Source organism: Macaca nemestrina, chromosome 8 (genome assembly GCF_043159975.1).
Source record: "Macaca nemestrina isolate mMacNem1 chromosome 8, mMacNem.hap1, whole genome shotgun sequence".
In the NCBI taxonomy this organism is placed as follows: Eukaryota; Metazoa; Chordata; class Mammalia; order Primates; family Cercopithecidae; genus Macaca; species Macaca nemestrina.
The window spans coordinates 3,866,870-3,880,420 of record NC_092132.1 but is presented as its reverse complement, the minus strand read 5'-3'; the positions used below and the strand labels follow the sequence as shown (position 1 = coordinate 3,880,420).

The 13,551-nt window shown below is 58.2% G+C and overlaps 1 protein-coding gene, 1 long non-coding RNA gene and 1 other non-coding gene across 9 annotated transcripts in view; 2 read left to right on the top strand and 1 right to left on the bottom strand.

Moving 5' to 3' along the window:
• LOC105488404 (maestro heat-like repeat family member 5) overlaps positions 1-13,551 on the bottom strand; it is a 71,980-nt gene that overhangs the window by 439 nt on the left and 57,990 nt on the right. For 5 of the 7 annotated variants that reach the window (XM_071067713.1, XM_024794916.2, XM_011752402.3 and 2 more), the window contains 9 exons: positions 12,629-12,810; positions 7,031-7,174; positions 6,542-6,656; positions 5,618-5,761; positions 2,340-2,516; positions 1,567-1,722; positions 780-902; positions 480-582; positions 208-282 (listed from right to left, as the gene is read on the bottom strand). In XM_071067713.1, coding sequence (XP_070923814.1) covers positions 208-282; positions 480-582; positions 780-902; positions 1,567-1,722; positions 2,340-2,516; positions 5,618-5,761; positions 6,542-6,656; positions 7,031-7,174; positions 12,629-12,810 — 1,219 coding nt within the window. Of the gene's footprint in view, positions 1-207; positions 283-479; positions 583-779; positions 903-1,566; positions 1,723-2,339; positions 2,533-5,617; positions 5,762-6,541; positions 6,657-7,030; positions 7,175-12,628; positions 12,811-13,551 lie in introns of those variants that run through there. The other 2 variants (XM_011752403.3, XM_071067714.1) reach the window with 2 other exon arrangements.
• LOC139355732 (uncharacterized) lies at positions 199-6,552 on the top strand. The gene is made up of 3 exons (XR_011606668.1): positions 199-2,064; positions 3,122-3,261; positions 3,349-6,552. It is a non-coding gene; the product is annotated as an uncharacterized lncRNA (long non-coding RNA).
• LOC112427830 (small nucleolar RNA SNORD5) lies at positions 12,184-12,258 on the top strand. The gene has a single exon (XR_003019577.2). It is a non-coding gene; the product is annotated as a small nucleolar RNA SNORD5 (small nucleolar RNA).

Genomic DNA, 13,551 nt, shown 5'->3' with positions numbered 1-13,551 from the left:
AAGACACGAAGGTGGGATGGGGGCTGGGCACTGCTCAGGAGGCCTGTGTCTTTATCCTGATGCTGGGTACGGGGGTGGGGGTTCTCCTCTGGGGCCTCAGTCTTGCTGTCGGTGCCATGGGTCTGAAGAGCGCCTGGGCAGGGGTGGGAGGGTGGGCAGGGGTGGGAGGGTGTGGGCTGTGGGGGCTCTGGAGGGAGGGCCGCTTACTGCACAATAGCAGGTTGATGTCCCCGGCGTTCAGCATCTGGAATACGGCCTGGGGGTGGCAGCAGATGGTGTGGCCTGTGCGACAGACGGGCAGCTGGCGGCTCGGGCTCCCTGTCTCCTGGGGGGCTCCAGCCCACCCCTGCCCCTCTTCAGCCCCAAGCCCCTCCTCATCCACCCCCTTTCCTGTCTTGTGGGCAGTGGGTCAGGGAGGGTCAAGGGTGTTTGGGTGGGGCAGGCCTGGGGGTCTCCAAGCCCGGCCCTGCCCCCCCCACCTATGAAGAGCGCCGCCCAGGTCTTGATGTGGCAGGAGTGGCTGTGCAGGTAGCTGAGGGCCTGTGACAAGTGGATGCCGAATTCCTCCTGGCTGCGGGTCATCTGGCCGGAGGAGAGCACACCTGGCTGGGGCGGGTTGGGGGGCCCTGGGGACACCAGGGTCTTCCAGCCCCAGCTTGCCTTGCCCAGCCCCTGGAGCTGCCATAGCAGCTGTGTGTGAGACGGGAGTGAATGGGGAGCCGCAAGCCTGGTCCCCACTCCTTGGCCCTGTTCCTCCCCACCGATCCCAGGCCCCTCACCAGGCAGGTCCAGAGGAAGTGGCGGGCGCTGAGGCCCCTCTCCCAGGCCAGCGTGCAGAAGAGGGTGTGCCGCAGCCGCCAGCGGAGCAGCACAGCACAGCGGTAGAAGGTGAACTTGGCCTGCTGCGGGGACAGGCGTGGAGGGTCACCCGCCGTGTCTGAGCCCTTTCCCCTAGAGACCACAGGCCTCCGTGGGCACTGGAGGCAGCCTGCTGTGGGGGTGTTCCCTGGCTCTGTCCTGCTTGTGCCCCTTGGCAAGCCTCCGGGACCCTGGCAACAGCACCTGGCCCCCCGGAGCCCAGGCTGGCCTGCCCGCCGCCCTGACCCCGCCTCTGCCCCTTCCACGGTTGCCGCGTATCTTTTTCCCCATGGCAGGGAGACCTGCAAGGCCAAGTTGTGACTTCATGGGCTGTGCACAGGGCGTGTGCTGGCACAGCAGGCAGGGTTCAGTCCATATTCCCACAAGCTCTGTGAACTGCTGCAACCCCCGCCCCGTGACAGGCACTGGGGGCACAGCAGTGAGCAGAAAAGACCGGGTTGTGCCGTATTGACGGCAAGCCTCGCTGGCATGCGTGTGCGCATCGGGGAGCGGGCAGGCCAATTGTGGCCAGAGAAACCAGTGCAGGTGGCCAGACCCTCTGCCCACCACTTGCTGCCCCGTGGGAGCTCCCCCAACTCTCAGGCAGCCCTGCTGCCGTCCATCTGCCTGGTCCCCTGGCCGCCTGTGGGCCCCAGCCCTGGCCAAGGTGAAGGCCTACCACCTGCCTTTCCTGGGGTGGGCACTGACCGTGGTGACAGCTGGGCATTGATCCTTCAGGTGGAGGAGCAGGGGCACCATGCTCTGGTGCACCTGGGTCCGCAGGCCACTCAGCTCCCTGTCTGCCATGGCTGCCACCAGGTCCCCGAACAGTGCCATGGCTGCTGCCCGAATCCTGTCCCGCTCCTGCAAGGAGGAGGCTCAGAGGCATGGCCAGACCTGTCTAGGGGCCCCAGCTTTTGTCCAAGTGGGGATCCCACACCTCATTGTAGGGGTGTAACTCAGTTCCTTCTGCAGGATTCCTTCACCCAGGCTCTTGGCTCCTGGGGAAGGGCTGGGGCTCCCCGCTCACACAGGGCTCTCTGGCGTCCCTGAGGACGTAAGAATCACATCTCCCTTCTACTCACAACTGCATCCTGGCAGCCCAGGCCTCATGAATGCATTTGAGGGGCGCCTGTCCCCCTGATTTCCCAGTGAAGGAAAAACAGCCACACTAACCGTGCTGACATGTCAGAAAGTTACATCTGGGTAAGCCTGTTGTGGGGCCGGAGACCAGTGCACTTGGAGACTGAACGTGAGAACTAGTTCAGCCCTGTGGTGAAGGGGCAAGCGCCAGGGACCCACCCAGCCCACCTGCACAGTGCCCACCTCAACTGAGGGCCACAAGCGGGCAGCTCCCCTGGGCCTGGGCCTCCCTGCCTGCAGCTTGGGGTCCCCCCTTTGGCAGAGGAAGGGAGCTGGGTTTGGAGGAGGGTCCTGAAGGGCGTGAGCAGGAGGTAGCCCCGCCCTGCCCCAGTGCTCACGTCATTAAAGAAGGAGCGTGCACTGATGGCAACACTGAGGCTCTGGCTCCCTGCGCCCTGCGCGCCCAGTCGGTGCAGCATGTCTGACACGGTGTCCATGATGCATACGATCACCTGCTCGCTGCTCTGGAAGAAGCCGTCGAGGAAGGGCCGCAGCTGTCCCCGGAGCAGGCTTCCCTGGGGGTGGTGGCGGCTGGTGGGCAGAGAGCACCAGGACCCGCTGGCCCCATGCCCCACCTCACCCTCCCAGTTGCTCCCCTCACCCCATCTGCACTGCAGGCCGGGGGGTGGTGATTCAGAGCTGTGGGTTCCGGCCTGGCCCTGCCCGCCACGGGGAGCTGTGCCCCTACCTGGGCTTTGTCCACCAGGAGCTGTGTGGCCTGGACAGGGTGGCCTCTTTTCTGAGACAGGGTCTCACTCTGTCACCCAGGCTGGAGTACAGTGGTGTGGTCATAGCTTACTGCAGCCTTGACCTCCCAGGCTCAAGCAATCCTACATAGCGTCCTGAGTATCTGGGACTACAGGTGCGTGCCACCTGACTTTTTGTTTTTGCTTTTGTTTTTGGTAGAGATGGGGTCTCACTGTGTTGCCTAGGCTGGTCTCAAACTCCTGGGGTTGAGCAATCCACCAGCCTTGGCCTCCTAAAGTGTTGGGATTACAGGTGTGAGCCAACACATTCGACTTGTCTTTTTTTTTTTTTTTTTTTTTTTGAGACAGAGTCTCGCTCTGTCGCCCAGGCTGGAGTACAGTGGCGTCTTTTTTTTTTTAAAATTAATTTTCAGCCAGTTCTGTCTGCTCCACTTGACCGCGTGTTTGCAGTGAGCTCCTGAGTTACCGGGATGAATGGTCAGAAAGCAGTGTGCCCACCAATGGATGTTTCCTGCCATTGGGCCCCTTAGCAGTGACTTGTGTGCAAACCAGGGTGATTTTTACAACTTTTAAACAAGTTTATAGCAACTTTGTTGGCTTTCAAAGCTGTTTGCTTTGAAAATATTAAATTCATTTTCAGCAAGTGAGTCATTCAACAGACACACTTTGTGAACATCTGTGTGTGCAGCCCGTGCTTGAAGACCAGGGTTCTGGCCAGGACAGAACAGGACAACAGAATGAAATTGTAATGGAAATGGCGAGAAAAGAAAATAAAAATGCATAGCTTGGCCTAGTTCCGCTCAGTGAGAGTGCAGCGGGGTGGCCTGCCCCAGCCACACCTGGTTCAGCCTGCACGTCTCCAAGCCAGCAGGCCTCTTTGGCTGGCAGTGCTCTCAGGACCTGTCTCCTCTGGCCTGCTGTGGCTGCTCACCCACATCCCACCTGATGCCAGGTGGGGAACCACTCCCTCTTCTCTGGACCTGGTCCTCCTGATCTAGCAGGGCCCTTCTTTGCCTTTCTGTATTGCCTGTATTCAGTGCAGGGTACAGGGGAGGCACATGGAAACTTCCCACTGATCATCTCTCTGCCTGGGAGAACATTTGGTGCAGATATAACCAAACACTGAATGAATGAATGAATGAGGGAGCAAACATGTAAATAACTGAGTGAATGAGTAGACATATAAAGAATGAACAAAATAAATATTGCAAGAATGACTCATAGATGAAGGACCCGAAGAACAAGTGGGTGGGTGGAGGGATATGTGGGTGGATGGGGGGATGAATGGATGGATGAATGGAGGGATGGATGAATGGGTAGATGGATGGAGGCATGGATAGAGAGATGAATGGGTGGGTCGATGGTTGGATGGATGGAGGGATGACTGGAGAAATGAATGGATGGGTGGATGGATGGAGGCATAGGTGGAGGGATGAATGGGTGAGTGGATGGATAGGTAGGTGAATAGTTGGATGGTGGTTGGATGGATGGTGGCATGGATGGAGAGAGGAATGGATGGGTAGGTGAATAGCTGGATGAATGTGTGGGTGGATGGTTGGATGGATGGATGAGTGGAGGGATGAATGGGTAGGTGGATGGGTGGGTGGATGGATGGATGGGAAGATGATTGGGTTGGTGGATGGATGGAGGCGTGGATGGAGAGATGAATAGATGGGTAGGTGAATAGCTGGATGAATGGGTGGGTGGGTGGATGGATGAAGGATGGAGGGATGAACAGATCAATGAGGAAGTGCTATCTAGTCTCCATCTTCCATTAAGCACCTACGATGCATCATGCACAATGCAAAGGGCTTTGCCAACTGTGACCCTAATGGAGGTCAGTCTTCTTAACCATGTGGGGACCTGTGATTGGAGGAGAGTCAGAGTGAACTAGTCTGCTAGGCAAATGACTTTGGGATCTCTTTGGAAACGGCCCCTTCTGCTGCCTTCCCATGATCACACTTTTCTCCCACAAGCCCTGAAAATATTTATGTTCATAACATCCTTCTCCAGCAACAACAGAAATAGGGGCTGGGCATGTCACCTTCCCTCTGGGGTCCTAATGCAGCCCTGGGGTGGATGAGGGGAGGCTAAGGCTCCACACTTCCTGATCAGGTGAGAAAATCTCCGCCTTGAACTCAGCGTTTTCATGGTGCAGAGTCAGCCAGGTAGGAAGTTTGCTGCTGCTGCTGCTGCTGCCAGCCAGTGCCTCTAGGGCTGACCACGTGCCAGGGACTGGTCTCCGCATGGCACTCATGACCTGCCTACCACAAGAGGCAGGCACTATTACTGCTCCCATTTTACAGATGTGGTCACTGAGGCCTGGAGAGCTGACAAAGCCTGCCAGCTAGAAGGTGCTGGAGTGGGGATAGGTCCAGGGCCTGGACTCTTAACCACTGCATGGTGCCCTGGTGCCGTGGGGGCTGTAGCTGGGGTAAGGCCAGATCCCCCAAAGGTGGCATTGCAGGCCTTCCCTCCCACAGCTGTCCATGATGGGATATGGGTTATTATGGTGAAGAGGTAGAATTGGCTGGGACTGGAGAAGTCAGCAATGGGTTGGAGAGGCCCATTCATCAGATTCTCAGAGGGCGTTCTCCTCTCTCGGTGAGCCCTGGGATGCCACCTGGCGGGCTTCACGGTGGCCACCTGGAGGCCTGCAACAAGGCCCCTCTCTCTTTCAGGTGTGGAGGAGACTGTCCCCGGGGAATAGATACTTTGACCCCTCCCACAACCTGCCCCATTCTACATATGAGGAAACAGGCCCAGAGAGGTGGAGTCAGCTGTCCCAAGCCACACCACCCAAAGTGACAGAGCTGGGATTCCAACCCTGTGGCCCTTGCCTACACCCGGTGCACTGGCCGTTCCGTGGGGTCGGATGTGCGCCAGCAGCCGTGTCCGACAGCCCTTACCTTATCTGGGTGGAAGAGGATGTTGCTTAGGCCCTGCAGACTCAACACACGGACCTCGGGGCTGGGGTCCCGGAGGCCTTGTGTCAGCACGGTCAAGGCGGCTTGTTTGGGAAGCACCTCCAGCAGGGCAGGGCTGTAGAGGAACTGGGGTGGCCCCCGGAGGGCAGGCAGGTCACTTTTTTTTGAGGCGCCTGCGTCTGTTGAGGGGTGGGGCTTTAGGTCCGGGTCCAGTGGGAGTTTCAGGGAGGGAGGTTGACCAGTGCCCTCTGGGTATCTTGGTTAACAAGTATTTGAAACCTACCAGGTTCAACCCCTCAATGCACAGCTGGGGAAACTGAGCCCCAGAAGGGAAAGGGCCTTGCCTAAGGCTACACAGCGAGGTAAGGCCTCACTTGTTATCAAGAGCCGGGCTTGTGGGGCACCTGGGGATAGAGCTCCCATGGAGGGCGACCCAGGCAGCTGGTGGGTGGGAGCTGGCATGAGGCTTGCGCTTGGGTTCCCCTACTAGTGTCAGTTATGGAAACAGCGCCCTCCTCGCCCCAGTCCCACCCCTGCCTGAGCTCACAGCTGCAAAGTGTGCCACGCCCAGCGGCATCTGCTTCTACCCATTCCCCTTTGGCTTCACCCTGAGTCCCACAGGCAGGACAGGGCTGATGTTGGAGCCTGGACCTACCTGAGTCTGCTCCCAGTGCCCCTTCAGCTCTGCAGGGATTGTGCCAGGGAGGGCCGAGTGGGGAGACAGGTCCCCAAAAGCTGTGGCCCCCCTCCAAGGGCTGGGAGTGGGAAGGCAGGGGTACGAGGGGGTCTGTCTGGGTAGCCTCGCTGCTCAGGGTGAGCTCTGGCAGGGGTTTTGCTGGGATGTGAAGGAGGCTGGAGAAGGAGGCTCAGGCATCTGAGGTGCTCCCTGCCGGCCTGCACCCCTACCTCGGTGAGGATGAGGATGGCCACCTTCCTCTCACGCTCCTCTGGGCTCTGCAGGCTGGGCAGCAGCTGGCGCAGCACCGCTCTGATCTGCCTGCAGTGATTCTGCACCATGGCCCTGCGGGGGTGGGCCTGGGCTGGTGGTCACTGCCCAGAGCCCACCCTCCTGCCCCCACCCATCTCATCAGGGCCGGCGTCCCGGAGCGCCCCGACGTGGCGGGCACGTTCCCACTCCCTTTGCACTCACTGGCTGCCCACTGTGTGCCAGGCTTGGGCTGGACATGTGGGAGACAGAGAAGCAGGCATAGCCCTTGTTCCCTAGGAGGTCACAGGCCAGGGTGAGGCCTGGGGGAAGATGCTGCATCAACGGGCTCTGAGTGTGTGCCTGTGACCGGGGGCAGGGGGCCGTGGCCTGTCGATGCAGTCCAGATAGCCCCCTGGATGGGCATGGCCTGAAGCAGGCTGCCTTGACCTGCCCTGGCCCCACCGTACCTGGCAAGGAGGCCCACGCCCTTCGGGTAGGTGTGGATGGTGGTGAAGAGCTCCCAGGATCCCTGCAGCTCCAGGTGGGCAAAGTCACGCCAGTGCCCCGTGGTGGACAGCAGGCTCTTCAGTGCCTCCAGTGACGTGCTGCAGCTGAGCAGAGGGGGCTCAGGGCTTGCCTCAGGCCACAAGCGGCCCCCTGGGCCACCCCCTGCCCTGGGAAGGGTGCCCAGCTGACCCAGATAGGAAGGCACATTCTGGTTCCTGTGCCTGGCATCACTGAGGCCTCCTGGGGCTGCTCTCTCCTGCCCTGTTTTACGTGGAAATGCTGGGGCCTAGGATTGGCGGAGCTGGGCCAGGCACGGGGAGGCAGCGTGTGCCCAGCCAGACCCTGGGCCTTGCTTGGGCAGAGATCAGGGGTGCCCTTCTAGGGAGGGGCACCCTGCTGAAGGGCACCTGCCCTTCAGCTCGAGGATGGCAGCATTTAAATATGGGCGAAGAGTACGGAGGGTAGCAGCGGGCAAGGGCGCGGGAGAGCCAGGGCGTGTGGCATAGTGGAGCCCAGAGAAGTGTCCATTCTCCACTCCCGAGATTCCTCTGCCCTCAGAGGACATGGAGAAATGCGGCAGCACTGGCCCTCACTTGTGAGTGACGGAAAAAGATGCCGTACATGGCTTGTGGTGTCACCGTGTGCTTGGTACTTGCCAGGTACCATGGGCAGTGCCTCACCTGCCCAGCTGAGGTGGCCCTCTACTGTCACTGTCCATCAGCAGACGAGGGAGCAGTCCTGTCACACAGCCTGGCCAAGGGCACAGAGGTGGGGTCAAGCTGGGCCCTGGCTCCAAACCTGCCAGTGATGTCACTGTCACAGGATGTCACTGTCACTGAACGCAGTCCCTGGGGCACAGGTAGACAGCCCCAGAATGCCGGCCAGTGAAACATGAGATGGCCCTGGCTTGCTGGCCTGTCTCACTGTTCCAGCCACACACCCCCACCCCTGCCCCCTGCGCTTGGTCAGTGTGAGTGCATCACCCTGGATGTGTGAGCATGCCTGGACGAGGCTGTCAGCTTGGACCAGGCACGTTTCTGAGCAGATTTGCAAAACCGAGTGTCAAATGATGAAATGCCATCCGTGAAAGTTCTGACAGTGCCAATCCAAATGCCAGCTGGCTTGTCCTCTTTCCCCGAGCTGTGTCATAAAAAGAGGCAGCATTTTCCAGGTCACTGGTCTCAGCCACAATGTGACAATCGTTTTCAGAAGAAGGGGACTTGGTAGGGGGAGTGGCATTTTGTTTGCTCTGGGAGGACTCCAGAAGCTTCTGGTCCTGTGACTTCTTGGGCACTGTGATGGCTTGTTCTTCGAGATTGCCTTGTCCCTGCAGTCCCCGCAGGGCTTCCAGAAAGATGGGCTGATTCAGCATTCTCGGGAGTCCACGCCCAACTCCCCTGCAGGTCCGTAGAACTCACCTCCAGCCCAGGACACCACGCAATGCTCAGGGACATGTGTCTCCTGAAATCCATACATAGCCCCAAGACCGATGAAGGCGGAGCCCCTTGAGTCCCTGCCTGCCCGTGGACTCAAGGAACCACCCTCTGTTCCTGCTGGTCCCAATGTCACTGCCTGCCTTCAGCCTCTTTGGACACTTGGCATCCCAGTGATGCCTGCCCCATACTCGACCAACCCCCCTTTCCCCACTCTGGCCCCGGAGAGGGTAAAGGCGCTTGAGAAAGAGGAGGCGAAGCCCCTCTGCTCTCCACACTCCTCCGCAGCCTGAGGGTCCATGAGACCCTCTTCCCTCTCCCACTACCTCCTGCTCTTCTGGTTTTATTTTTATTTTTAATTGTGGTAAAATAACACATCTCATAAAATTTATCATTTTAAGTGTACAGGTCAGTGGCATTGAGCACATTCATAATATTATGCAACCATCACCACCATCCATCTCCAGAACGTTCTCCTCTTCCCACACTGAAACTCTGTCCCCATTAAACATTAACTCCCCATTCTCCCTCCACCGAGTCCCTGGCACCCAGCATTCTACTTTCTGTCTCTTTAGATTTGGCTACTCATGGACCTTAAGTAAGTGGACTCACACAGTATTTGACTGGCTTATTTCACTCAGCAGAATGTGCTCAAGGTTCATCCATGTTGTAGCATCAGAATTTCCTTCCTTTTCAAGGCTAAGTAGTATTCTGTTGTATGGATGGACCACGCTGCTTATTCTAATTCACCCATTGATGAACACTTGTGTTGCTTCTACCTTTTGGTTATCGTGAGTAACACTGCTGTGAGCAGGGTGTACAAATATCTGTCCCAGGTGCCTGCTTTCCTTTCTTTTGGGTGTACACCCATTAGTGGAATTCCTGGGCCATATGGAAATTCTATATTTAATTTTTTGAGGAACTTCCATATTCTATTCCAAAGCAGCTGCACCGTTTTACATTCCCACCAACAGTGCACAAGGCTTCCGATTTCCATCCTCGCCAACACTCATTTTCTGATTTCTTTTGGACAGTAACCAACCTAATGGGTGTGAAGTTCCTCCTCTTCTTTTGATCACAAGCCTTTGGCCCCAAATCCCCGGGGGACAGAGGGAAAGATGAGGATGAGCTGAGGCTGAGAATGATGAGTGTCTTTGAAATGAAGAGAAACGATGTAGCCCGTTCGAATTAAACAGAGTTGGCCCACATGGATGACATGTGAGAACAATGAGAATTCCTTTGTGGGACAGGGTGGAGACTGGCTGGAGGAGGACCCAGCTGAGAACTGACTGACGCAGGAAATGTCTCTAAGGAAAAGGCTTTGTTAGTGGAGGAGCAGGGGAGAGGGAGGCCCCTCTGGCAGGCCTGGCAGCACCTGTTGCAGTCCTGCCTGGGGAAGGGTGCCCTGCTCGACCCCACTCGATGCTTGCTGGTCTCAGAGGCCTGCCCATCTAAGCAGGACATGAGAACTTCAGAGGCCCAGGGCTAGCCCAATCAGGCCTCAAGACTCGCCTGCTGCCCCACGGTGTCCTGTGCCACCCCCGCCGTGTTGGGCATGCAGAGACAGTGGCTACTCAGCACTGCCCATCCAGATGTCCTTCTGGGCCCCTGTCCCCACCTTGACAGTGCCACGGCAGCCTGACAGGGACTTCGGACGCTGGGCCACCGGGATACACCTGGGTGACCCTGTGCTCTCATGCCTCCCTTCCTCCCTGGCTCCATGGTGGCGCTGGGTGGCGTGGCTGCTGGTTTGGCAAGTGGAGCCTGGGCCCCTTCACGGTAGTTGAAGAGACCTGGGCCCATCCCGCTCTCTGGAGGGCGTGGGAGCCAGGCCTGGCCAATCAGAGCCGCACAGGCCCCTGTGGCCAAGGTGATTGGTTCAGGAGTGGGCATGTGAACCAAGCTAGGCCAATCAGAGCCCAGGACTGTGTCCATGGTGAGAGTATTTCCTCTTGGGGCTGCGGGGGCTGCCGGGGCCACCTCCAGGGCTCCAGGAGAACCCGCCCGGAGAGGGGCCAGGATGGGGGGCAGAGCGGCCTGAGCAGAAACCATCCGTGGCCCTGTGGGAGGCAGACGTCCCTGCTGTATGGGGAGCTTGAGAGAGAGAGAGAGAGACGTCCTTGCTGGTGGGGGAACCCGCGAGAGGCAGACAGCTCTCTCAGCTGTGTGAGGAGCCCCCAGTGAGACAGACATCCCTGCTGTGTGGGGAGCCCAAGAGAGACAGACAGACAGACGTCCTAGCTGTATGAAGAGCCCGAGAGAGAGAGACGTCCTTGATGGTGGAGGAACCGGCGAGAGACAGACGTCTCAGCCGCATGGGGAGCCCCCAGTGAGACAGACAGACGTCCTTGCTGTATGGGGAGCCCCCAGTGAGACAGACAGACGTCCTTGCTGTATGGGGAGCCCCCAGTGAGACAGACAGACGTCCTTGCTGTATGGGGAGCCCCCAGTGAGACAGACAGACGTCCTTGCTGTATGGGAGCCCGCGAGAGACAGACAGATGTCTCTGGGTCTCCGGGACCTTCCAGTCTATGGGTGCGGGCAGGAAAGCAGGTCAAAGGTGCAGATCGCAGATGGTAGCTGACGGCGGTGCTGCGGAGGGAATCAAGCGGCAGAGGGTGGGAGGCGCCGAAGGGGCTGCTATTTTAGAGGGTAGTGGGGGAGGCCTCAGCGAGGTACGGGTGAGCAGAGCCTGCAGAGGCAGAATGGCTGCGGGAAGAACATTCCAGCAGCGGGAGGAGCAGACGGGGTGAGGCTTTCTCCCAACCCTCCCACGTACCAGGAGGAGAACGTTTTATTAGCTTATTAGGAAAGATTCATGCATTTTGCATGGTTGAACTGAATCAAAAAGGAACTTCATGCACATTCGAATTTAGAGGCAAGATGAGAAGAAGTGGCATTTTTTTTTTTTAAGTGACTTGCCTTGGGGAGAGCTGTTAAAACTGACAAATTGCGTGACGCACATCATAATACAAACAAATGAAAAGAGTCGGCCCCAGCGGTTTTTAAAGACTTGCTTATTGGATTTTTGGAAATATGACCCGGTGCAGAGGGAAGATGAAGGCAGGCAGCCCTACTGAGGCCAGAATACGGCGGGTGGGGGAGCGGGCAGCTGGCCATGATGTCAGTCTGAGCATGTGCTGAGGGCCAGTGAGATGCCCAGGAGAGCCTGGAAAGGCATCTGCCCCCATGGGTGAGCCCAGGTCGCCTCTGCGTGGACATACTGTGTGGCCTAGGGGAAGCCTCTGACCCTCTCTGAGCCTCAGTTGCCTCATCTGTAGAGCAGGGACAATGAAATTCATCTCGAGTCCTCGCAGGAAGCCCGTTGGGGTAAGATGTGGCTCACTGCATGGGGGCTCTTGGTAACTGCTGTCCCCTTGGGGTCCCTGTATGGCAGCGACACTAAGTATCTCTACTGCCAAGCACCCTCAGGTGATGGGTAAGTGGGCCGAACAAAGTACCGCAACCCCTGTGGCCCTGGCCGTGGATGGAGCTTTGGGTTCATGACTGTTGTGGATTGAATTGTGTCCCCCCCGAAAAGAAAGCTATTGAAGTCAACCAACGGTACCTGTGACTGTGACCTTACTTGGAAAGAAGGTCTTTGCAGATGTTATCAAGTTGAGGTCGTTAGGGTGGGGTCCTAACCCAATGATTGGTGTCCTTATAAGAAGGGAAAATTTATTCAGATGCTAAATTTAACTGTTCAACTGCTGAACCACTCGACAGACATGACCTAAAGCTTAATTCTGACAGAGCTGGGAAAAAAAAAAAAAAAAAAAGAAGGAGAAATTTAAACACCAGCACACAAGGGAGAATGTCAGGTGACCACAGGGGTAGAGATGAGCGTGGTGCAGCCTCAGGCCCAGGAGCACCCGGTGTGGCCACAAGACACTGGGAACCAGAAGCAGTGAGGAAGGCCCCCCCAGGTTTCAGGGGAGCACACCCTGGTGACACCTTGGTTTTACACTTCTGGCCTCCAGTACTGGGAGATGTTGCTTTGAGTCCCTGGGGTGTGCATCTTTGTCACTGTGCCCTGTGAGGCTAACACAGTCTTTGCTCTCGGATGCCTGCGGAACCCTGTGTGTGTCTGGCCAGGCCAGGAGGCCTGGGAGGCTTTAGTCTTACCTTTGGGGGCTGGGTGCAGCCACCTCCTGGGCCTGCTGCTTGGGCTGGGGCTCCCAGGGTAGGTTCAGCTCCAAGACATAGTGCATCTGGGTGAGGAGGGCCAGGAAGAGCTTGGGGTAGGCCTCCTGCACGGCCTGCTTGAACTCCCGGGCGAACTGCAGCTCATGCAGCATGTTCATGGCCTGTCGGGGGCAGGCATGGAGTGAGGCTCCTAGGCCCTGGGTCCCGGGACCAGGGGCTCTGACCTACTGTCCCACAAAAGCCACATCCTAGCATGCTCGTCCTTCCCCGCTCCAAGCTCTCCAGGACCAAGTCTGAGTGTCCACATGCCGTCCCTCCCTATGGGACCTGACCCCTGTGCCTCGGCAGCCTCAGCCTGGCCCTCTCTGGCACCCTCTGGACCCACTGCTTGGGTCTTGCTGCTGCTGGATGGCCTAGTGGTCCCCAGCCTCCCCCAGCTGTCCACCTGGATGCTGTCCACCCTACAACCCTGCAGACCTCCACCTCGACCCAGGGGCTCCCCCAGACTGCACACTGGATGCCACCATCTGCCCTCTGCACTTTGCCCCTGTCTGAGGGGTGGCCCGCTGGCATCTGGGCCCTCTGCTCTGTTGCCTTGAAGGCAAGGTCCTATTCCCACGATACCCTCAGCTCTGTGGCTGGCACACAGCAGGGCCTGATGCCTGGGAGTTGGGGAACCCATGGCCCTGGAAGGCAGAGTCAGCTGATAGCAGCCCCCAGCCCCAAAGGCCCTGCAGTGCCTGCCAGGGCACTCAGTCCAGAATGTTCTCAGGGTGGGGCCAGCACTGAGGAGTGACAACTGGGGGAGGGCAGGAACTGGCGGCGTGGTGGGGTACAGGGAAGGCTCCCCTGCTGCCCCTGGGTGGGTCTCACCCATGTTGCTGTGGGGTCTCCTGGTAGGA